This window comes from Mauremys reevesii, linkage group 12, assembly GCF_016161935.1.
Source record: "Mauremys reevesii isolate NIE-2019 linkage group 12, ASM1616193v1, whole genome shotgun sequence".
Classification (NCBI taxonomy): domain Eukaryota; kingdom Metazoa; phylum Chordata; order Testudines; family Geoemydidae; genus Mauremys; species Mauremys reevesii.
This window is the reverse complement of record NC_052634.1, coordinates 33096035-33120481: the sequence shown is the minus strand read 5'-3', so window position 1 is coordinate 33120481 and position 24447 is coordinate 33096035. Positions and strand designations below refer to the sequence as shown.

Sequence of the window (24447 nt, the reverse complement as noted above, 5' to 3'; positions counted from 1 at the left end):
AGGTGGGGCAGAAATGGCAGGAGGCGCCACCAACGCCACCCCTCCGGCCAGGCGTCCGGTCAATTGAGACCACCATCGGGGCCTAGACCCCCTATTTGATGGTACGGTCGAGAGCGACCTACCTATCGAGACTCTGGATCCTTCCACCCCTACCTTTGGGTCACATCTGTCCCCCTTCTACCATGCCTGGTCCCGAATCACATCAGACAGATGGGTGCTCCGCATGGTAGAGAGGGGATATTCTATCCAGTTCTCCTCCCTCCCGCCCCACCAGCCCCCGTCCCCGTCCCTCTTCAGGGACCCATCTCATGAGCAACTTCTAACTCAAGAAGTGAAGTCTCTCACGCAGGCAGGGGCGGTGGAGGAAGTCCCTTGGGAGCTCAGGACAAAGGCTTCTACTCCCGGTATTTCCTAATTCCGAAGGCGAAAGGGGGCCTGAGACCCATCCTAGACTTGCGGCGGCTGAACAAGTTTGTGTGAAAGCTCAAGTTCTGCATGGTCTCCCTGTCCTCGATCATTCCCTCCCTGGATCCAGGAGATTGGTATGCCGCCCTCGACTTAAAGGATGCCTATTTCGACATTGCCATAATTCCCCGACACCGTTGGTACCTCAGGTTTGTCATGGCCGACGCCCATCTGCAGTTCACTGTGCTCCCATTCGGCCTGTCAGCTGCTCCGAGGGTCTTCACAAAGTGCATGGCTGTCGTGACGGCCTTCCTGCGCAGGCAGGGCATCCAGGTATTCCCCTACCTGGATGACTTGCTCATAAAGGGCCGCTCCCAGGAGCAGGTGGAGACCCAGGTGTCGTTCATCTGGCGGACCTTCCTCGATCTCGGCCTCCTCTTGAACGAAGCCAAGTGCACCCTGTCTCCGACGCAACGAATAGAGTTCATAGGAGCAGTTCCGGACTCCACCCATGCCAGAGCGTACCTGCCGGAATCCAGGTTCTGTGTGATTTCCGAGTTCATCCTCAGACTGCACCACGCCCCGATTACCACGGCGCAAGTTTGCCTCCGGCTGTTGGGTCACATGGCGGCATGCACCTCTGAGGTAGACCATGCCAGACTCCGGCTTCGCCCGTTACAGTCCTGGTTAGTGACAGTATATAGCCCGGCCAGGGACCCCTTGGACTCAGTGGTGTCCATTCCCCGCTTGGTGCTGAGCTCGCTGTGGTGGTGGCTCAACCCGCAGAAAGTGCGCATGGGTGTCCCCTTCGCTGCCCCTCAGCCCTCCCTCTCCCTGGTAACGGATGCCTCAGATCGGGGTTGGGGAGCGCACCTGGGACATCTCAGGGCGCAGGGCTTGTGGTCGCCGGAGGACCTCAAGTTGCATATCAATGTCAGGGAGCTGAGAGCGGTTCGCCTGGCTTGTTTGACCTTCCGGTCTCACGTGGCCGGCAGATGTGTTTCGGTCCTTTCAGACAACACGGCAGCAGTCTTTTATATCAACAAACGGGGGTGCACGCTCCTCTCCTCTGTGCAGGGAAGCCCTCGTGCTGTGGGATTTCTGTGTTCTCAGTGCTACCCACCTGACGGCATTCTACCTTCCGGGGGAGCAGAACGGTTTGGCAGACACCCTCAGCCGCTCGTTCCGGGGTCACGAGTGGTCCCTCTGATGGGACGTGCTACGCTCAATTTTCCAGCTCTGGGGCTTTCCTCGGTTAGACCTGTTCGCCTCGAGGGAAAACAGAAAGTGACGACGGTTCTGCTCCCTCCTGGGCCACAGTCAGGGGTCTCTGTTGGACACCTTCCTACAGTCTTGGGGGGTCGGTCTGCTCTACGCCTTTCCTCCGATCCCCCTGATACAGAGGGTGATTTTAAAGATTCACAGGGATCATGCACGGGTAATCCTGATAGCTCTGGCGTGACCACGCCAGCATTGGTACACGTCACTCCTGCACATGTCCATTCAGGCACCCCTGATGCTGCCCCTGCTCCCGGACCTGATCACACAAGTCCGGGGCTCCCTGCGCCACCTGAACCTAGAGTCCCTTCACCTCACAGCATGGATGCTCCATGGCTGAACCCGGTGGAGATGCAATGCTCCCAGCAGGTCAGACAAGTGCTGCTCGGTAGTAGGAAACCGTTAACTAGGGCCACCTACCTGGCCAAATGGAAGCACTTCTCCATATGGTCGGGTCAGCGAGGTCACAATCCGCTGGGGGTCCCAATCCCCATTGTCCTAGACTATTTGCTCCACCTCAGACAACTGGGCCTCTCCCTCTCCTCGATTCGTGTTCACTTGGTGGCCATCTTGGCTTTCCATCCGGGAGACGGGGGTACCTCGGTGTTTGCAAACCCGCTGGTCGGTCGTTTCCTCAAAGGTATGGACAGGCTTTTCCCGCATGTTCGTCAGCCGGCCCCTGCCTGGGACTTGAATCTGGTCCTCTCCGCCCTCTCGGGACCTCCCTTTGAGCCTCTGGCTTCGTGCTCCCTGTTGTACTTGTCGTATAAGACCGCCTTCCTGGTGGCGATCACCTCGGCCAGGAGGGTGTTGGAGCTCAGGACATTAACATCTGAGCCCCCGTACACTGTCTTCTGTAAGGACAAGGTCCAACTTAGACCTCACCCGGCTTTCCTAACCAAGGTTGTCTCACAGTTCCACATGGGTCAAGATATTTTTCTCCCGGTGTTTTATCCGAAACCACACTCTTCCAATGAGGAACGGAGGTTACATTCCCTGGATTTCCGCAGGGCCTTGGCTTTTTACATCGAGTGTACCAAGCCGTTCAGATGCTCAGCTCAGCTCTTCATCGCAGTGGCGGATAGGATGAAGGGGCTCCTGATCTCCTCTCAGCGAATCTCTTCGTGGACCGCGACCTGCATCCGGAAATGCTACTGCATAGCTAAGGGCCCTGTCCCTCCGGTCACGGCCCACTCCACTAGGGCGCAGGCCTCCTCTGTGGTGGTCCTGGCTCATATCCCGACTCAGGAGATTTGTAGAGCGGCCACGTGGTCCTCCATCCACACATTCTCGACTCACTACAACATCACACACCAGGTTAGGGATGATGCAGCCTTCGGTCGTGCAGTACTCCAGTCAGCAGTGACCTCCGACCCCGCCACCTAAGGTTAGGCTTGTGAGTCACCTACTGTGAATGGACATGAACAACCACTCAAAGAAGAAAAAACGGTTTCCCACCTTTTAGTAACTGTTGTTCTTTGAGATGTGTTGTTCATGTCCATTCCAATACCCACCCTCCTGCCCCTCTGTCGGAGTGCCGGAAAGAAGGAACTGAGGAGATGGAGGGTCAGTGGGCCCCTTTATAGGGCGCCGTAGTGTCGCCACTCCAGGGGGCACCAGGGCTGACCCTACAGACGCTGCTAGGGGAAAATCTTCTGGCTGGCATGCACGCAGCGCATGCACACCTACTTTGAATGGACACGAACAACACAGTTACTAAAAGGTGGGTAACCATTTTTTCCCTCTGTCTGGGAGGCTTCATTCCTTGAACCTTCAGGATTCTTGATTCCATGTCACCATTCATCCCTCACACAAGCAATTCCTGTGCTTTGTATAGGCAAGGACCAACCACCTTCCCATAAAAAGGTTCTGCACCACCAAATTCATCAAGAACCTATTCAACCTCTTCTCTCCTATCCAGGAACTAACACCAGCACGAGACCTCACTCGAGTTATCAACGCTTCGAGGAAACCTCCATTCGAACCTGTGGGGAGTTGTTCTCTCCTTCATTTGGCCCTTAAGACCTTATTCCTCATAACCATTACTTTGCCCAGGAGCGTAAGAGCTTGGAACCTTGATGGTGGACCCACCGAATACAGTGTTCTACCAAAATAAGGTGACTCAGTCCCTAAGTCTTTTCTGAATTGCAAGTTAAGCAGGAGTTTAATCTCCCAGTATTTACCCAGAGCCTCACTCTTACAGAGAAGTGAGCCACCATACACTTGATGTTTAAGGAGCTCTTGGCTTTTACCATGACAGGAGTAGGCCCTTTTGGGTTTCCCCTTGACTTTTCATCTCTATTGCAGAAGGAATGAAAGGGGACATCTGATCTGCACCCAGGGGCTGTCCAAATGAGTTGAAGGTTGCACCCTCACGTTCTATGAAGTTTCATTGTTAATCTGCCCTCCTCCCCTGAGAGTTACTGCTCATTCCACCAGGACTCACTCTAGCCCCTTTCAAGTATAGACCCAGTTCAGACATTTGCACCTTGTCTTTGTCACCCATGTTTTACCAGCATTATGCTCTTTCCTGCCTGCCTCCAGGACTGACATGGCCTTTGATGTTGTCCTGTGATCCATACTGAATCCACTTCCCCAGCACCCTGTTCCATGATGGGGGAGTCTGCTGACATGGAGCACCCATAGGGACACTACTCAGATAATCGCTCCGCTTTCTTTACCTTGTATAGTATCTGGAGTTCTTCCAGACATATGTCCCCAAGGGTATGCCACTACCCAACATCCTTCCCCTCTGCCTCGGAGCCTGTCTTGAAACATTGGTGGTTGAGAAGAAACTGCCCTCCCTATATATTCTTGAATCAAGGCACAGGGGTGTTCAGGGTCCAGATGTGGATCCATAGACACTGCTGACTGAAAACTCCTATCAAGAGAGCAAGGGCATGTGCATATCCTGATGTGGAGCACACATTGCGGGGAGGGGGCACCCTTCGAAGAACTCCAGTTACTGTAAAAGGTAAATAATCTCTCTGCTCCTTTTGTGGTGAGTTATAACCCCCATATGCCCTAAAACCATCTAATTTCTTAATTAACAGTGAAGGATCAGTTAAAGATCCCCCTAAACAAAAGTCTCTCAACACATTAACAAGAAACAGCTGGCAGAGCCAATACATATGTGAAATCATACAGGCTGTTCAAGATACAAATGAATTTGTGTTAAGCACTACACTGAATGCTGCAAATATACTCAGAAAGCTCTTCCTCCTCCACATCTTTGAATTGTCGGCCCTTGATAGTAGTCCGTCTCTCTTCCTCTAGAGATAGCCGTGCGGAAGATAGGCATTTCCACGTGCATCAGCCTTGCATGTACTAACAAGACAGGAAGCTGTAGGTGGTCCTTTGGGTTTTGTAACTTTGTTCCTACAATTGTCTGTTTTTTTCTGAAAATATTGCTCCCTCGTCTAAACTTTCAGAGAAATCCTGAGACATAAATTCAGGTCTTATTAAGCCCAAATGTATTATCCTGACTTTGTGTCTCAGACTTCCAGTAATGGTGATTTGAAAGACTGAATTAGTTAAATTGTCCTATTGGCAGTAAAACTACATTGTTAGTAGTAAAAAGTCTTTTCTTAAAAATTTGACACAGACTGAGCAGTGAGGCTGCACCCAGCTGTGACATAGTGTGCCCCAGAAACACCCCAGGGCCCTACCCTATGTGCCAGGTGCAATAGGGCAGGCAGGATCCAAGGGGGGAGGGGCTTAGTGTGGGGGAATCCAGGTGTGAGTTGGAAGGGTTCTGTGTGGGGCAATCTGGTTGCAGGAGGCTTAGTGGGGGATCTGGGTGCGGGGTGGGAGAGATCTCGATGCACAGGGACTTGTTGGACGGTTCTGGGTGCAGTGTTAATGGAACTCTGCAGGTTGGTCCTGGTGAAGATGGTTGGGGCTCAGTGTGAGGTGTGGGTGGGTGCTCAGTGTGAGGATCCAGCGGGGTCAGGATCCAGGTGCAGCTGGTTGGGGCTTGGTAGGGTGGGTTGTTGGGGTGATCCAGGTGCAGGGGGAGTGGGGCTAGTCAGGAGGATTCTGGGTATAAGGGGGTTTGGATGCACGAGGAGCAGCTCCCTGTACAGCGATTCCTCCCTCTGCAGCTGAGGAGCAATGGATATAGGAAGTATGGGGGATGAAAGGGGGAGGGAGAGGAGGGAGTTGGCAGAGCTTCTGACAGCTGGGGGAGAAATCTGGGGATGGGTCTAACATGACCCCAGATGCCATGCAGGGGAAAAGGAAGTCCCATCCTCCAAAGCCCAGCCCGGACTAGCAGCTGAGCCCAGCTCAGGATAGGAGCCACCAGCCAGGTCAGATAATTCATTTTGCCTTTAAATTTTATTGTGTAAATTCTGAGAATGCTTAAACTTCCAAATATTGTCTAATTCAGGTTGGATGGGCAATGGCCTGAAGGTTTAATGTCTTCAAATAATATTCTGCATTTCAACCGTCCATTGACTTACAATTATGCTGGGACTTACGTCTGTAAGGTGACCAATTCCCTTGGGCAAACAAGTGATCACCAGACGATCTACATTTTAGGTGAGTTGTTGTTTCTCCCTTCACTTCCTAAGCATGCTTAGTTTAAAATACCATGTCAGAAATTGGATTAGGTGTCTAGTTGAATGTGTTTTTAGCCATGTTCTATAACAGATTATCTAAAACTCAGTCTTTGATTAAAGATAATATAAAACTGGGAAGGACAAATGGAAATCTAATAGGTTGGATATTAGGAAAAAAATGTTTCACTAGGAGGGTGGTGAAGCACTGGAATGGGTTCCCTAGGGAGGTGGTGGAATCTCCTTCCTTAGAGGTTTTTAAGGTCAGGCTTGACAAAGCCCTGGCTGGGATGATTTAGTTGGGGATTGGTCCTGCTTTGAGCAGAGGGTTGGACTAGATGACCTCCTGAGGTCCCTTCCAACCCTGAGAGTCTGAGTCTATGAAATAAACCACTACCCTACTAGTACTGCCACTGTTTCTAGGGGCTAATACTGTTGTTCAATCATGCATGCCGTCTGTCAATCGTAGTACTTAACAGGACCACAGTAGTGTCTGAGATGATACATTAGCCCTAAGAGAAAGACATCTGTTAGTCTATAAGGTGCCACAGGATTCTTTGCTGCTAAGAGAAAGTGTTTCCCTCCCTCTTCGGTGAAGACAGCATTATTGGCAACGTCCATGCTACCTAATTTGCGATCAGTTGACAAATGGAAGAGATTTTAGTTGGGAAGGAGTTAAATAAAATGGCAGAGTTGGGGGCAGGGGGAAGAAATGTTATACAACCCAAGCTTAAAACACTGTCCTGGGGGAGTCTGGTTTTATTCCTTTATCCTCAGCTGAGCCGGTCAGAATAACAGTGACGCCTCTCACAGCTCATACACTCGTATGGAGCAAGCGTAAAGCTAATTACAAGGGGCAGAAATGTTTAGCGCACCTTGCTCCACCCAGGGCCAGCGCAACCCATTTGGCAACCTAGGCAGTCGCCTAGGGCGCTATCATTTGGGGGGCGGCGGCTGGATGTTCGGCCGCCGCGGTCGTTGGCGGTTTTTTGGGGGCGGGACTTTCCGCCGCCTAGGGTGCCAAAAAGGCTGTCAGCGCTCCTGGCTCCACCTGCCTCTTCCCGTCTGTGTGGTACTCTCTTGTGGGTGGGGTATTGCTGGTGGCAGACTTTTTGTTAGTATTTAAATCAGGAAAGCACTTATTCCAGGGTTTCCGATGGTAAAGAATCTCAGGAGCAGACAGAAGTGCCATGTTATCATAGTACACGTTCCTTTGAGTATAGCAGCATATTGAAAGAATACCATGGCCTAATGAAGATCATATGTAGTAGCATCAGTAGTAGAGCTGAGACCCAACATTATTATATTACCACAATGATGGGGGTAAACGAAATGGAATTGCTTAATTTTACCAATAGGTGCAAATCTTTCAATGAACAGGTGGTAGCAGTATTCAGAACATGAACTATACATTCATTTTATTCTTTCTCTGTTCTTGAGAGTAAATCTTTATGGTAAGGTCTGAATCCGTTCTTATCTCAGTAGCTACTGTGCTGGTGGCACTACAGATTCAGCCTGTAGACCACTGAGAGTGAATAGTGAAGTAACTGCCTCTTCGGCTAACAGAGCAGAAAAATTATAGTTCTTGAAGGCTGTGAATGGAGAATGAAATTGAGCAAGATGGCACTAGACAATCTACATATAAAACATTGAAGTCACACCCTCTGTATGCCAAGTACATACTTGAGCAGGCTTCACTACTTCATAGCAGAGTGCCACGGGCTGTATACCTCAGAGCACATTGACTATAATCGAATGGGAGGGGAAGGTGAGTGACGTTGAACTCAGTACAGCTTAATCTGTCTTGGGGAGAATTTAGACAATACTGTCAAAGGTGGAATTTCAATATTTGAACCAAATTGGTATAAACATCATGCAAAATATTAGTGTTAAACCCTTTCAAAATAACATTTGAAGAAGCTCGTACGTATGTATATGCAGTTCTATGACCTAAAAATAAATGTATCAATATCTTCCTATGATAAATCCCCTGTAAATTGTTCTGTGATGCTCTGCTTTTTGCCTCCCTTGAACTGTTACGTTACTGAAGACAGCCAATGCTTAATTGGAAAGGTTGATTAAGAAGCTTTAGAAAAACTGTATAAAACCTATGTAAGGGTTTGAAAGCTTCCTGGGTATTTAAAATAAAATAAACCATTTAAAACAGAGGTGGTTATTTGTTAAAATAGTAGTTCAAAACTATTTTAGTCCTGCAGCATTGATGACAAGAACACCTAACATATGAGAACTATAATCCTTAAACCTGTTCAGTTGCATGTTAACTAGTGCAGAAGAAATCAGCTGGAAGTAGACATAATTTTTAAAAAGAAATGTAATTTACTGTTACAGATTACAATACATAGAATCTGAACATTTAAATATATTTGATCTTGCAAATGGTTTTTAATGAGCAGCTTGCCTCTATCATTTAGACCAGGGGTCGGCAACCTTTCAGAAGCGGTGTGCCGAATCTTCATTTATTCACTCTAATTTAAGCTTTCATGTTTTCAGAAGGTCTCTTTCTATAAGTCTATAATATAGAACTAAACTATCGTTGTATGTAAAGTAAATAAGGTTTTTAAAATGTTTAAGAAGCTTCATTTAAAATTAAATTAAAATGCAGAGCACCCCGGACCGGTGGCCAGGACCCGGGCAGTGTGAGTGCCACTGAAAATCAGCTAGTGTGCCGCCTTCGGCACCCGTGCCATAGGTTGCCTACCCCTGATTTAGACACATTGAGCATATTGTGGCTGCAGTCTTTGTAAAGTGAAATAACTACCAAATTCTAAAATTACTTTGCTCCCCTTTTTCTATTTCAAAGATAACAAGGGTTCTTAGATGTCCAAATTATTTTTTTCCACTAAAAATCAGTATTAACTATTTGTATCTTAAACTATTTCAGTTATCTTAACATGCCTGTCCAAAGCTTCCAACTGATTATCAAAAAACTTTTAAAATCTCAACCGTGCATACCAGTCTGGAAGAATGGTCCATAAAACTTGCCAGCCAGTCATTAATCTGTAGGTAAACAGCCATAATGATGGAGAAATTTGCAAGATTGTTGAGTTATGCAGAGAGTACAAAAGGAATTGCTTGGGTGCTAATGTATGATTGCAAATATACATTCCAAGGGAAATTAAGGTAGACACAATTGTCAATAGACGTATTCAACTTCTATAGACTAAGAATTTCATTCAAACATAAACTTGATAAACAAGAAAAGTAAAATCAAAATTGAACATCAAGTTAATCTGTTTCTGTGCAGTTTCCTAAAGTAGTAAGAGAAAAAGGATTTAGAACTGAGCTTAAAGTTGGTGAGGATTTTTACCTGATTACATATCTAGCACTAAAATGCCGTAATGCAGGCCTGCACAACTCGTAAAGCGGTGAGGACCATATTACTCCAAAGAAAACAGCTGAGGGCTGAAACCCCCTCGCCAGCACTGCGAACCCCCCCCCGCCTCCCCCAGCGCCACCCTGCCCCTGAAACACAACCCCAGCACCGCCCGCCCTGTGAAAACAACCCGCCCAGCCCCCCCTGAAACAACTCCCCCCAAGGGCCGCCCACCCCACAGAAACAAACCCTCCTTCCCCAGCGCCGCCCTGCTGAAACAGCAGTATTGAACCTTGGTAATATGTTATAGGGGGCCCCTAAGGTACTATAATTAAAGTAAAAGAAAAATGTCTTTTTTTGCTAGAAGCAGAATAAGATCTTTCCCCACTTTGTAATCAGTTGCCCTGTTGAATGAATGAGGTGTGACTGAGGAAGGTGTGGAAGGCAGCACCTCCAGACAGCTGCAACCCTTGGAGAGGGGCTGAGAGCCAGACCAGATCAGTAGACCAGGTCAGCCACTAACTCCTCGCTCGCCTCCTCACCCCCTGCCACTGCCTGCCCCCCTGCTCACCTCTTTAGCCCCCCACCCCCCGCTCACCACTCCAGCCCCCCTCCCCCGCTGCCAGCTCACGTGCTCCCCCGCCAATGCCCACCCGCTCGCCTCCTCAGACCCCCACTCCTCGGCTCATCTGCCCCCACTCACCTTCTCAGGCCCCCATCCCTCCCTAGGTCACATACACCCACCCCGCCACTGCCTGCCCGCTCGCCTCCTCAGCCTCCCAGCCCCCTGGCCACTGATGAGCTGCCAAAATCTTAACAACTGGTTCCCTCCTCACCCTCCAAGGGGAGCATGCTCCTCCCGCCCCCAGGACCTCCTGCCCCATCCAACCCCTTCCTTGTCCCCTGACTCCCCACCACCACATCCAACCCCTCCTCTCATTCCTGATGGCCTCCCTGGGACCCCTGCCCCATCCAACCACCTCTTCTCTCTGTCCCCTGACTGTCCCTGGAACCCCTGCCCCTGACTGCCCCCCCACCCCATCCACCCTCCCCTCCCTCCTGATGGCCCCCCCGGGACCCTGGCCCCCATTCAACCCCCCTGTTCTCTGCCCTCTGACCGCTCCGACTCCTATCCACCCCCAACCCCAACCACCACCCCAAACTCCCCTGCCCCCATCTAACCACCACCCCGCCCCCTCACCGCACTGCCTGGAGGTGGCTGGTGGCACTTCAGCTGCGCTGCTCAGCTGGAGCTGGGCCATGCCACTGCCGCACAGTGCCTGGAACACCGGGTCAGGCCAAGCTCGCTGCTGCCCCGCTTCCCGCGAATCAGCTGGTCATGCGGGAAGCCAGGGAGGGTAGAGAAGCAAGTGGCAGCTGGTCCGAGTAACTACAGGGTTGTTAGTTTGACGTCTGTAATATGCAAGGTCTTTGAAAAAATTTTGAAGAAGAAAGTAGTTAAGGACATTGAGGTCAATGGCAATTAAGACAAAATACCACATGGTTTTACAAAAGGTAGCTTGTGCCAAACCAACCTGATCTCCTTCTTTGAGAAAGTAACAGATTTTTTTTAGACCGAAGAAACACAGTGGATCCAGTTTACCTTGATTTCAGTAAGGCATTTGATACGGTTCCACATGGGGAATTATTAGCTAAATTGGAAAAGATGGGGATCAATATGAAAATTGAAAGGTGGATAAGGAACTGGTTAAAGGGGAGACTAAAATTGGGTCATACTGAAAGGTGAACTGTCAGGCTGGAGGGAGGTTACTAGTGGAGTTCCTCCGGGATCGGTTTTGGGACCAATCTTACTTATTCTTTTTATTATGACCCTGGCACAAAAAGTGGGAATGTGCTAATAAAGTTTGTGGATGACACAAAGCTGGGAGGTATTGCTAACACAGAGAAGGCTGGGGATATCATACAGGAAGATCTCGATGACCTTGTAAACTGGAGTAACAGTAATAGGATGAAATTTAACAGTGAAAAGTGTAAGGTCATGCAATTAGGGATTAATAACAAGAATGTTAGTTATAAGCTGGGGACTCTCCAATTGGAAGTAACAGTGGACAAGAAGGACCTCGGGGTATTGCTTGATCACAGGATGACTATGCGCCATCAGTGTGATATGGCTGTGAAAAAGGCTAATGCGGTCTTGGGCTGCATGAGGTGAGGTATTTCCAGTAGAGATAAGGAGGTGTTAGTACCGTTATACAAGGCACTGGTGAGACCTCATCTGGAATACAGTGTGCAGGTCTGGTCTCCCGTCTTTAAGAAGGATGAATTCAAACTGGAACAGGTTCAGAGATGGGCTACTAGGATGATCCGAGGAATGGAAAACCTGTCTTATGAAAGGAGGCTTTTTTAGCCTAAACAAAAGAAGGCTGAGGGGAGATATGATTTTTCTCTATAATATAAATATATCAGAGGGATAAATACTAGGGAGGGAAGAGGAATTATTTAAGCTCAGTATCAATGTGGACACAAGAACTAATGGATATAAACTGGCCGTCAGGAAATTTAGACTTGAAATTAGACAAAGGTTTCAAACCATCAGAGGAGTGAAGTTCTGAACCGCCTTCCAAGGGCAGTGCGGGAGGGGGTGTCTCAAAAGACACATCTGACTTCAAGACTAAGGTTGATAAGTTTATGGAGGGGATGGTGGGATAGCCTAATTTTGGCAATTAATTGATGGTTGACTATTAGCGGTAGGTATGCTCAATGGCCTGTGATGGGACATTAGATGAGGTGGGATCTGAGTTACTGCAGAGAATTCTTTCATGGGTGTCTGGCTGGTGAGTCTTTCCCATATGCTCAGAGTTTAGCTGATCACCATATTTGGGATCGGGAAGGAATTTTCCTCCAGGGCAGATTGGCAGAGGCCCCAGAGGGGGGAGGACTTTCACCTTCCTCTGCAGCATGGGGCACGGGTCACTTGCTGGAGGATTCTCTGCACCTTGAGGTCTTTAAACCATGATTTGAGGACTTCAGTAGCTCAGACACAGGTTAGGGGTGGGTTTATTACAGGAGTGGGTGGGTGTGATTCTGTGGCCTGCATTGTGAAGGAGGTCAGCCTAGATGATCTTAAAGTCTATGACTCTGACACAAAGCATCAAATCCCTAGGAAGCTGTGTTAGATTCCAAGTTGGTGATGACATGTCTATGGCAGTTAAGGAGTCCTGACACTTCCAATTCTTATTGCAAAATGAACTGTGAGCAGTAGGAGTGGTCTTGGCTATGATGGTTGCGAGGGCTCTTACCGTGCCGGCACAACCCCAAGATAACAATGCTATTACTAAAAACTCTCTCTCTCGTGTGGGACATGCATACCAAGAGCAGAACCTGTGGACAAAATACCTAGGAGAATTTGTTACTATCAGTTAGGTAACCAGACTACTTCGCTGATATTAACATCAGCGTGGATCCCATGAGCTGTTCTTCACCCATTTCTTCAATCTTCAGCTACCACAGGCCTCGCATTATAAGGGACCTGAGGGAGGGTCACTGCCATTCCACTCCCTATACCCTTGCAAAGGAGTATGAGGAGGGACGGGGCACATGTGCAGCCCTCATGGACAGTGTTAATTAAAAAAAAGAGTCATGTACAGTGGGATCTGCACTGACAACCTCTTAAAACCCCAACAAAAAGCAACCCCCCAGTTATTGCAGGATAAGTTAAGTTACTTGTAGTTCAGAAACCTTTCTACCCAAGCTAAATTCTTCCAACAGATCCTGGGAAATGGCTGTCCCATCATTTTGTTCCAGTCTTTAGCAATACATTCTTAGGCCAGCGGCTCTCAACCAGGGGTATGTGCACCACTGGAGGTATGGAGAGGTCTTCCAGGGGGTACATCAACTCATCCAGAGATTTGCCTAGTTTTACAACAGGCTGCATAAAGTGCACTTAGCAAAGTCAAAAGAACAGGAGTACTTGTGGCACCTTAGAGACTAACAAATTTATTTCAGCATGAGCTTTCGTGAGCTACAGCTCACTTCTTCGGATGCATAGAATGGAACACACAGACAGGAGATATTTATACATACAGAGAACATGAAAAGGTGGAAGTATGCATACCAACAGGCAGAGTCTAATCAATTGAGATGAGCTATCGTCAGCAGGAGAAAACAAACTTTTGAAGTGATAATTAAGATGACCCATAGAAGGTGTGAGGAGAACTTAACATAGGGAAATAGATTCAATTAGTGTAATGACCCAACCATTCCCAGTCTCTGTTTAGGCCTGAGTTAATTGTGTCTAATTTGCATATTAATTCAAGTTCAGCAGTCTCTCTTTGGAGTCTGTTTTTGAAGTTTTTTTGTTGCAAAATGCTACCTTCAAGTCTGTCACTGAGTGGTTAGAGAGGTTGAAGTGTTCTCCCACTGGTTTTTGAATGTTATGATTCCTGATGTCAGATTTGTGTCCATTTATTCTTTTGCGTAGGGACTGTCCAGTTTGGCCAATGTACATGGCAAAGGAGCATTACTGGCACATGATGGCATATATCACGTTGGTAGATGTGCAGGTGAACGAGCCCCTGATGTCGTGGCTGATGTGATTAGGTCCTATGATGGTGTCACCTGAATAGATATGTGGACAGAGCTGGCATCGGGCTTTGTTGCAAGGATAGGTTTCTGGGTTAGTGTTTATGTTGTATGGTGTGCGGTTGCTGCTGAGTATTTGCTTTAGGTTTCTCTCCAAAGATAGACTGCTGAACTTGAATTTCTTAAATACTTGAGTTTGCCCCCATTACCTGGTTCTGATGCCATCTGAAGTGTTGTAGATATGAATCTAACCTTTGTTTCTTTAATAGAACCAACAGTTGTGTCAGCCTTGATTTGGGAAAAAAAAATTGATTTCAGTCTTTGCCCTTAAATCGAAGGATGATGATGATCCTGGTAAATTAGGATTGTTAAAAGCTCTATCCTTTTTCCATTATAGGACAAAATAAAGGTTTTTTTCACTTCAGGTTGAACTTCTGGATCACTAAAATCATAAACTGAATTCCTTTTGTTCATTACTTTAGTGCATTCTCTCTCCTTTCTTATCTTAAAGTCACTTAATTTATATATAGATGTGTTAACAAATCACCATGGACTTGAGTGGGCCACAGTTTGTTGCTTTCAAAAGATTTTTTTTTACAAAACTAGCAGTAAATACATTGAACAGAACTTGGCAAGACAAATAAATTACTACAAGACACAATCCATGAAATGCAGATGAAGAAATCAATTGCAGTAAGTATCGTGTGCATTAAAAAGATAAATCATTCAATGTAATGCAAGAATTTTATAACTGATTCTACACAATTGTTAGTATTACTTTTTTTTTTAATGAACAGTGCTCAATAAGAGCCTGTAAATATTGCATTTGTCAGAGGCACTGAACTTTTTGGATCTTCTAGTTTTGTTTTGTTCAGTTACTACCATTTCAGGTTGAGTAGCTTAAACGTTACTTGGACCATTCTCATGAGTTTCACTGTTGGCGTTTAGTTGCCTCGTTAGTAACAAACAGTGTTAAGAACGAGTTAAAGATAGCTTGATACTTTGGTATCTATTGTGTAAACAGGTTTTTTTTTTAATCTCTCTCAAATGTAAACTGAAGTCATGAGTCAAACGTTCAGTTTTAAAAACTTTTGGATGAATTAAGTTAAGCTTGCAGCTGGTGATAAGCTGCTAATTTGTACAGCGCTTAAGAAATCCTACTCAATATATTGTTTGTGATTTTTGCAGTTTAAGAGATCATGAAGTCACTTCATTTTAAACCACTTGCAGATATTAGACAGTCTTATATGATTTCAGGCAGTTTTTACATATAGAAGCGTGTACATTGCCAGTTGACTTAGAAAATCAAAAGAAAAAAGGACTCATCGTACAACCCCAGCAGCAGATTTTAAGTGATGTTTCAGTGCATACCCTTGAGAGCAAGATAAAATTCAGAACGTGTGCCATTAAGAAGGAGACAGGGAACTTAGAATTTAAAAAAATGCTTAAAAACAAGTTAAACCAATCAACATTCTGGAAGTGTACTAGTTATTACGTACTGCAGAAAACTATTTTTAGTGACTTCAGCTGGTTTCTGTAGAATATTCTTTTTTCAAACAGTTTAAAATATAAACTTGAATTGTTACACTGCTGACGACATTCTCTTAAAAGGAAATTCATAACCAAAGAACTGCACAACATAATTTAACTTTGAGTTCCTTCACCATTCCCCACTTAAGCTCTTAAGGTTCTATTAACACAGTCAATGTTTTGGGGAGAATAATTAAAATCAATAACTTACTTTCTGCTAACTTAGCACACAATGCATTTTTTTTCATTCTTTACGAGTTTGCTTCAATGCACTGAACAATTTCAAAATTGAATAAAACTTTAAGTAAAAAGTGAAGATACTGTTTGTCCTTCGCCAGTATTATTCTTACCTTTGGCTGAGGAATTGGTTAGTGGTTGGTTTTATTTTGATTTTGGTGTTTTGTGGTAGATAATATCCTCCATGGATGAGATAAAACTGGTTGGAAGAAGTCAACTATAAAATCTACATAAACTGAAAGGAACTTCTCCATTCTTTCAGGAGAATTAATGGTTATTTTAAAATTTGACAGTGATTGCTTTTGTGCTAAAAAGCAGTTCCCCACTCTGCTTATCGTATAGCCCAAAATGAATACACAGAAGCCAATTAAGAATTAGTTGGAAAAAAACTATCATCTGTATTGCAAAAGTACTTTATAATTGCTCAAACTTATTTTTGCGGATACAGACTAACACGGCTGCTACTCTGAAATCAAACTTCTTAGAAATTTAAGAATGAAAAACTATTGTCTATTAGTAGAGAGCAACATATTTACATATTCATGAACTTGGCTTTCTTATAAACCCTCTACTTATTTAGCTTGTATTGACATTCTTTGCCTTTTCTGTGTCTTGTCTACCCCATTCCTCTTTCCATTAGATCCTCCTACTGCTACTACACGACCACCCATGCTTCCAGGGCATCCTTCAACTGATGGCATCAGAGCTTTAGCAACAGAACCAGAACTAATGCATTTTCAAACATCAACCTTGTCTTCCTTCATTGCTGGCAATCAGGGTACCATCATCGCTAGTGCAGTGGGTGGAGCTCTCCTTCTGATACTTGTAAGTGTTTTGGTTGGAGTTATCTGCTATAGGAGAAGATGGACAGTCTGTGGTTACTACTTTGCTAGGAACTACATTCCACCATCAGATATGCAAAAAGAGTCCCAAATAGATGTTCTCCATTCAGATGATGTGGACTCTCATCCTGACAGTATAAAAAAAGAAATAAAACATCCAGTGAACAGTCCAACATCAAAAGATTTAGAAGATCATCTGGAAGAAAATCCAGAATGGGACAATTTAGTCAATACTAACAGATCACAAGAAGGGTATGAAAGACCAATGGAAGACGGAACACTGGGAAGTAAGGACATGGGTGGTGAATGTTACAATGAAGATGACAATCCAGAATGGAACAATTTAGTCAGTTTTAAGAGATTCAAAGAACTGTATGAAAGACCATTGAATTATTATGAAGGAGGAACACTGGGAAGGAAGGACATGGGTAGTGAATGTTATGATGACAATGAAGAAGACAATCCAGAATTGGACAATTTAGTCAATATTAAGAGATCCCAAGAACAGTATGAAAGACCAATGGATTATTATGAAGGAGGAACACTAGGAAGGGGGTACATGGGTGGTGAATGTTACGATGACAATGGAGAAGACTTTATGTTACATGTAGATGGCTCAGTAATATCCCGGAGGGAGCGGTATGTGTAGTAACCACTGATACAGTTCCATTCATTAGTTGATCACTTTCAGGTTGCTCATATTTTTACTTGAGGAAAAACAAGCTTTTTGAAGTTGATTTTCAAGCTTTTGATATTATAAAAATTTGGGTTAAATGTATCTGAGCTGCTTTATGATTTTTCAATGCTGTACTATTGTCTTTGAAAATATTGGAATTTTGATGCATAATGCTTTATTCGTCTACTGCACACGTAAGAACCAAGTGCTAAATTAAAGTTACCATACAACGTTAGAGTTAAAAAGCAGCTGTCTTGGCTTTGCGATTTAAAAACAGTTTATCTGAGACTATGATCAAGTATAATCTGTGTTAAGCACATGCTTTATTATATATTTGTGTGTTTACACACACACTTACTTTAGACAAAAAATGAGTGAATTAGTCTCAAAACTGAAGTTAATCTGAGGTAAATTCAATTCTTAAAAGTATTTTTTACGATAAAAAAGAACTTGGATTTGCTTAAATCTGTTTTTTTTCCAAAGGTATATTTTACTTTTCTACACACAAATGAATACCTCTTTGTTTTAATGAGCCTTCCTGCAATGCACAGTTGGTGGTAACTTTTTAAAAAGAAAACATGTTGCATTGAAAAAGTTAGAATTCTCAATGAAGGCGTTTTAGAGGCATAACAATGAATATATGCAAGGTTTTGTCTTGTAGCTGATTTTTGAGAACTATTTGTTACACTACAGTTCATTTCCAATAAGTATGATTACAGTCCATGTATAGAATTAGTCAGCTGTAATCCTGCACTTCACACGAGATCAAAACCGGATTCTCGAATTTAAGAGAATTTTCAACTAGAAATAAGATGATGCCAGGAAAGTTTTCACTGGGATTGGGAAATACAAGGTTAGGTCTCATTTCAGATACAAATTCTAAGCGTATGGGGGAAACAAATGGAGTGAATGTAGCTAAGATATAGAAGTTTAAGATTTTAGCAGAATACAGCATAACCTAGTGTGCAGAACATAAAAGGTAAAAGGGCACATTTTTACGATGCTCTGTGATTACATCACTGCTTTTAAGAGTTGAGCATACTTGAAAAAAGCATATTTATGAAAGGGGTTAACATAAAAAAAGTGCTATTTAAAATAAAGCAAGTAGGGAAATAACTATTGCTATTTGATGCTGTTGAAAAATAATTTGTACCAGAATCCCCGGGATTCGCAGAACAGCAGTTGTATGTATTACTCAGTTGGGTTTGTTTGTATTGCATTGGTTTGCTTTGTTGCCTCTCCTTCAGTAGTAGGTTCACTGCTTCATCTTTGCAAATGAATAGAACGGAATCTGAATGAAATTAATTCAGGTAATCCAGTTTGAGGGCAGTTACATTGTAAAAATGAGAGGTGAGAAATAGTTCTGTGGTGAAATCCTATTTTGAGCTCTCAACTTTACATGCATTCATGAGTTAAACTCTTACTCAGCAAAACTTGCCTTAATGTTGAAGTCCAGAAATGAAAAAAACTTGTCTGGGGTTGGGGGGAATATTGCCACACAAATAAAAAATTATCAAGCTTGGACCAGAATTTTAAGGAGGCTGGATGGCTACTTTTTTGAATGTTTCCTTTAGTAGTAAAAGCACTGCAAAATGACAGTATTTAGAGCTTTGCAACAAATACAGTATCTGTATTAGACTTTTGACAGATTCCAAATGACTGCATGTCTTACATGGTTATTAATAATTGCAAATAAAAATAGGTGTTTAACAAACAATTCCTGAGTGGAGGTTTTCATTCTCCTAAGTGTTAGTGATGTCACTAACTCTAACAATAAAAGGAAAGTAGCTCCCTGCAATACGTGTTAGTAAGGTGCCTTGTAATCACCTAAAAAAATTATGCTCATCTCAAGCCTTGGCAAAAATAAGATGGAGTAATGACAGGGCCAGGAGGGTCATAGTTTAGGGCCACCAAGCTGCAGAGTGCCCAGTAACGTTTGTCTAAAGCAGTGTGTGACTGTATCCATTTGAGCAGTGTCCAACAGCTTTGAGAGCTGCTTCATCAGAAGGCGTTTTCCTTCAGCGCTGAATCTTGCTGTGCTCGGGCGGGGGGGGGGGGGTGTTTTTTCACACCCCTGAGAAAGAGAGTTGCGGGGCTGTAAATTGCCAGTGTATTATTTAAGCCCTTAAATATTTAAGATCTGATCCAGCAACTGGATAGGTGTGGGAGGAAGCCTGTGCCCACAAGGAGCCCTGCAGATGTCAATGGGACTCCATATAAACACAAGGGTCTACCCAGGCATTGTAGATCTGATTGCAGATCAAGGCCTTACAATCACTCCCTTGATTTCCATGACAAAATCCCTGACTTCTAAGGTAGTTTGATTTTAAATACAACGCTGTATTTTTCCATCCTAAGCTGCATGGTATTTTTTCCATGAACATCTAGATTTGTTCATGTTTTCCTACCTTTCTAGCCTTTTAAACTTTAGTAACTACTTAACTTTTCTAACCAAGTAAATTCACTTGGAATAGCATGCCATAACTTTTTTAATAACTTCAGTCACATCTATGGTTTCTTTCACATCAGGACAGTGACTAACACCGTTGCTGCAGATCTGGTACAGTACTCAGACAGAAGAGTGACACGCTTAATGATTCAACACACCCCTGGGCTTTTCATTACAAGGTTTATGTCTCTTACCCTGTTTTGCTTTTAAGTTCTAACACAGCACAAGGTGGTATTGTGACATACTGAAAACCTACAGTTGAATGAAAACAGCAAGGAGTCCTTGTGGCACCTTAGAGACTAACAAATGTAGTTAGACTAACATTTTTTGGCCAAATACATTTGTTAGTCTCTAAGGTGCCACAAGGATTCCTCATTGTTTTTGCTGATACAGGAACTCCTCACTTAACGTTGTAGTTATGTTTCTGAAAAATGCGACTTTAAGCAAAATGATGTTAAGTGAATCCAATTTCCCCATAAGGATTAATGGAAATAGTGGGGCTAGGTTCCAGGGAAGTTTTTTTCAACAGACAAAAGGCTATGTTTTTTATTTATATATACACTGTGTGTATGTGTAAATGATCTGGAGAAAGGGGTAAACAGTGAGGTGGCAAAGTTTGCAGATGATACTAAACTGCTCAAGATAGTTAAGACCAAAGCAGATTGTGAAGAACTTCAAAAAGATCTCACAAAACTAAGTGACTGGGCAACAAAATGGCAAATGAAATTTAATGTGGATAAATGTAAAGTAATGCACATTGGAAAAAATAACCCCAACTATACATACAACATGATGGTGACTAATTTAGCTACAACGAGTCAGGAAAAAGATCTTGGAGTTATCGTGGATAGTTCTCTGAAGATGTCCACGCAGTGTGCAGAGGCGGTCAAAAAAGCAAACAGGATGTTAGGAATCATTAAAAAGGGGATAGAGAATAAGACTGAGAATATATTATTGCCCTTATATAAATCCATGGTATGCCCACATCTCAAATACTGTGTACAGATGTGGTCTCACCTCAAATAAGATATCCTAGCACTAGAAAAGGTTCAGAAAAGGGCAACTAAAATGATTAGGGGTTTGGAGAGGGTCCCATACGAGGAAAGATTAAAGAGGCTAGGACTCTTCAGCTTGGAAAAGAGAAGACTAAGGGGGGATATGATAGAGGTATATAAAATCATGAGTGATGTGGAGAAAGTGGATAAGGAAAAGTTATTTACTTATTCCAATAATACAAGAACTAGGGGCCACCAAATGAAATTAATGGGCAGCAGGTTTAAGACAAATACAAGGAAGTTCTTCTTCACGCAGCGCACAGTCAACTTGTGGAACTCCTTACCTGAGGAGGTTGTGAAGGCTAGGACTATAACAATGTTTAAAAGGGAACTGGATAAATTCATGGTGGCTAAATCCATAAATGGCTATTAGCTAGGATGGGTAAGAATGGTGTCCCTAGCCTCTGTTTGTCAGAGGATGGAGATGGATGGCAGGAAAGAGATCACTTGATCATTGCCTGTTAGGTTCACTCCCTCTGGGGCACCTGGCATTGGCCACTGTCGGTAAACAGACACTGGACTAGATGGACCTTTGGTCTGACTCGGTACGGCCATTCTTATGTTCATATGTATATACATGCATACATACAAAAGGCTGTTTATGTGTGTGCATATACACAAACACACACACACACAGTATAAGTTTTAAACAATTTAATACTGGTACATAGTGATGATTGTGAAGCTTGTTTGAGGTAGAGGAGTCAGAGGGTGGGATATTCCCCTGGGAATGACTTACTGCTAAATGATGAACGAGGGTTAACCTGACAGCCAGGGAGAGGGGACAAAAAAAAAAAAAAAAAAAAAAGTCTGGGAGAGGCAGCAGATGGAGCAGGCGGGGGGGGGGGGTGAGGGTCAGGAGATGGGGTTTGCAACCTGGGTGCCGTCGCAAACCCCTCGCCTTCTCCTCTCCTCCTCCCGCTTCTCTCCACCGTCACGCGCGCATGCCGCCCGCTCTCCTCCTTCTCTCTCCCTGACTTTCCGACGCCCTCCTCCTCCTGGCGCGGAGTCTCGCCCTCGCGCCCTGGCAGGTCCCGGGCACCGTCGTAACCCCGGGCGGGGGAAGGGGAGAGGACCGGGAACCCCCGCAGGCAGCCATGTTGCCACAGACAGCCGCGCGGGGCAGGCCCGGCTCCCCCTCGGGACCCACTAGAGACGATTGCCGTGGGGCAGGCCCGGGAGCCGGCGGCGGCAGTGCGGGGAAGCGGGCGAGGAGCCGGATGCCTACGGCCATACCGGACCGAAAGCCCCCGATCCCGTCCGATCTCAAAAGGTAAACCGTCCTGGGCCTGGCTAGTACTTGGATGGGTGACCACCTGGGAATCCCAGGTGCCGTAGGCAGCTTTTCCCGGTCCCGGCCGGCTCCCTCCTTTTCCGGGGAGGGAGGGAGGAACCGGGGTGGGGGCCGGAAAGCCTCCTCCTCGCTCCTGAGTTCCCCCGAGGGACCGCAGGGCCGGACGGCGGGCGGGTCCCGTGGGCTGACTCGACCGAGGACCCGTGGACCCCAAAGCCTCATGGGGAGGGGACCCAGGGCCCCGGGCGCAGTCGCCCGGAATCTCCCGGCCCCACCATGAGCCCGGCTCCCGGCCCACAGGACTGCCCCGGGTCCCGTGTCCCCCCCCTCCCCCACCCGAGGCGGCCCAGGCGAGCCCTGGCCTGGCCTGCCCTAAGGACGGTGGGTGCGTGGCTCCCCCCGCGGAGGACCCACGGCTCCCGCCGTCTCAGGGAGCGACCCCGGGCCCTGAATTTTTAAAAATGAGTTACTAATTATGTCATTTCTAAAATATTGTATCCCAACTCCCTGACACCTCATCCCAGACCATCTTAAAAACTCCTCTTCTCTCCACTTCCTGGGATGAGGAATTACTGCACTAAGTACCAACATTTTATCAATAAGATTTTCACCTGCATATAGATAAGACAAATCAATCCAGGTGTCTCTAGAGACGATATGTCTCCTCCATTTTCGCACTAACATATTAGGAATTTGTATACTAAATTTAGTAAGAGCTAAACCTCCATCTCTCCCCCTAGAATAAAATAACCCATCCGTAGTACATTGAGGTAAGTGTAAAATTTCTTTAACTATCTTCCTAACTAAAATATCCAAATCATTTAAAAGATTAAATGGGGGTTCTATTAAAAGCAAATTATAAAATAGCCTCGGTAAAATATAGGTCTGTAAAATCAATAATTTTTTAGCTGGTTTCAAGGGAGCCTTAATTAAACACTCGCTCCATTCCTTCAATTTCTCCTTGAGTAAAGGTCCACCTACACCTATCCAGGGATCTATTCTTGCTCCTAAATATTTTTCAAAATCCTCTGGTTGGACATATTCAATCTCCTCAGTCCCTATTTTCCACTTATCCTTAGGATTCACTATATAGGTTTTATACTTAGTTAAAATGTGAAAACCTTTTGTTTTTTTTCACATATACCTGAAGATATGTGAAAAAAATATCTTGCATCTGAAGTGGGTATTCACCCACGAAAGCTCATGCTGCAGAACGTCTGTTAGTCTATAAGGTGCCACAGGATTCTTTGTTGCTTTTACAGATCCAGACTAACACGGCTACCCCTCTGATACTTGACACCTGAAGATTAGTACTACTACAAAAACACTCTAAAATACCCAGATTTTTACTCATTGCTTGATATGAGCCGCTTAAAATTGCCACATCATCGGCAAAAGCCAATGACGTGACATTATTGCCTTGGACATAAAAACCACTCCCTTCTGATTCTAATCTAGTTAAAAGGGGATCCATGGCAATATTAAATAAAATAGGGGACAAAGGGTCACCCTGTTTGACCCCTCTTCTAATTAAAATAGACTCAGAATATTTTTCACCCACCTACACCCTCGTAGTGCAATTATCAACGAGGTCTCTAATAATTTCAATAAAACTTTCATCAATATATCTTTTGAGACCAGCTATTATGTGTCCATGGCCTACGGAGTCAAATGCTTTAGCCAAGTCTATAAAGACTATGGCTATTTCATCTCCCCTGCGCTTGGCTCCCTTTATCAGATTATCCAAGATAGCTGTGTTTTCCTCACAGCCGGGAGCAGCTATGAACCCTTTCTGTCTATTACAAATTTTCACTGCCTCCGATAATCTTTTTGCTAATATCTTTGTATACAATCTTACCCATACAGACCCAATTGTTAGTGGCCTCCAAGAGGTTAACTTCTTTAATTCCTCCTCATCCTGTGTTTTTGGTATTAAAATCGTTCTATTTTCCTTTAACACATCTGGGACCTGCCCATTTAAAAGACATATATTAAAAAATTTTGTGATAATTAAGGAGTCTAAGTTAAAAATGTCCCATAAATCACTCACTTTAATTTTATCTAGACCAGGGGCACTATCTTTTTTAATTTCCCTTAACACTTTCCTAACTTCATCCACAGAGATCGGACTCATTAAAACATCATTATCCGCCTTCTCTGTGGATGAAGGCCACCCTACTATATTCCCATGTCCAATTTTTCCCAGAATATCTTTATAATACTTTTCTATTTCATCCATGGGGATC

General features: G+C 44.7%; 1 protein-coding gene and 1 non-coding gene across 2 annotated transcripts in view; both read left to right on the top strand.

The window, feature by feature from the left end:
• Positions 1-19043, top strand: part of LOC120375382 — an 82425-nt gene extending 63382 nt beyond the window's left edge. Inside the window, exons 11-12 of the mRNA XM_039496003.1 lie at positions 6074-6225; positions 16526-19043. Coding sequence (XP_039351937.1) covers positions 6074-6225; positions 16526-17376 — 1003 coding nt within the window. The 3' untranslated portion in view covers positions 17377-19043. The remainder of the gene's footprint in view (positions 1-6073; positions 6226-16525) is intronic.
• A 3086-nt stretch (positions 19044-22129) lies between these two features.
• On the top strand, positions 22130-22248 carry LOC120376189. The gene has a single exon (XR_005587096.1). It is a non-coding gene; the product is annotated as a 5S ribosomal RNA (ribosomal RNA).
• Positions 22249-24447: the final 2199 nt, after the last annotated feature.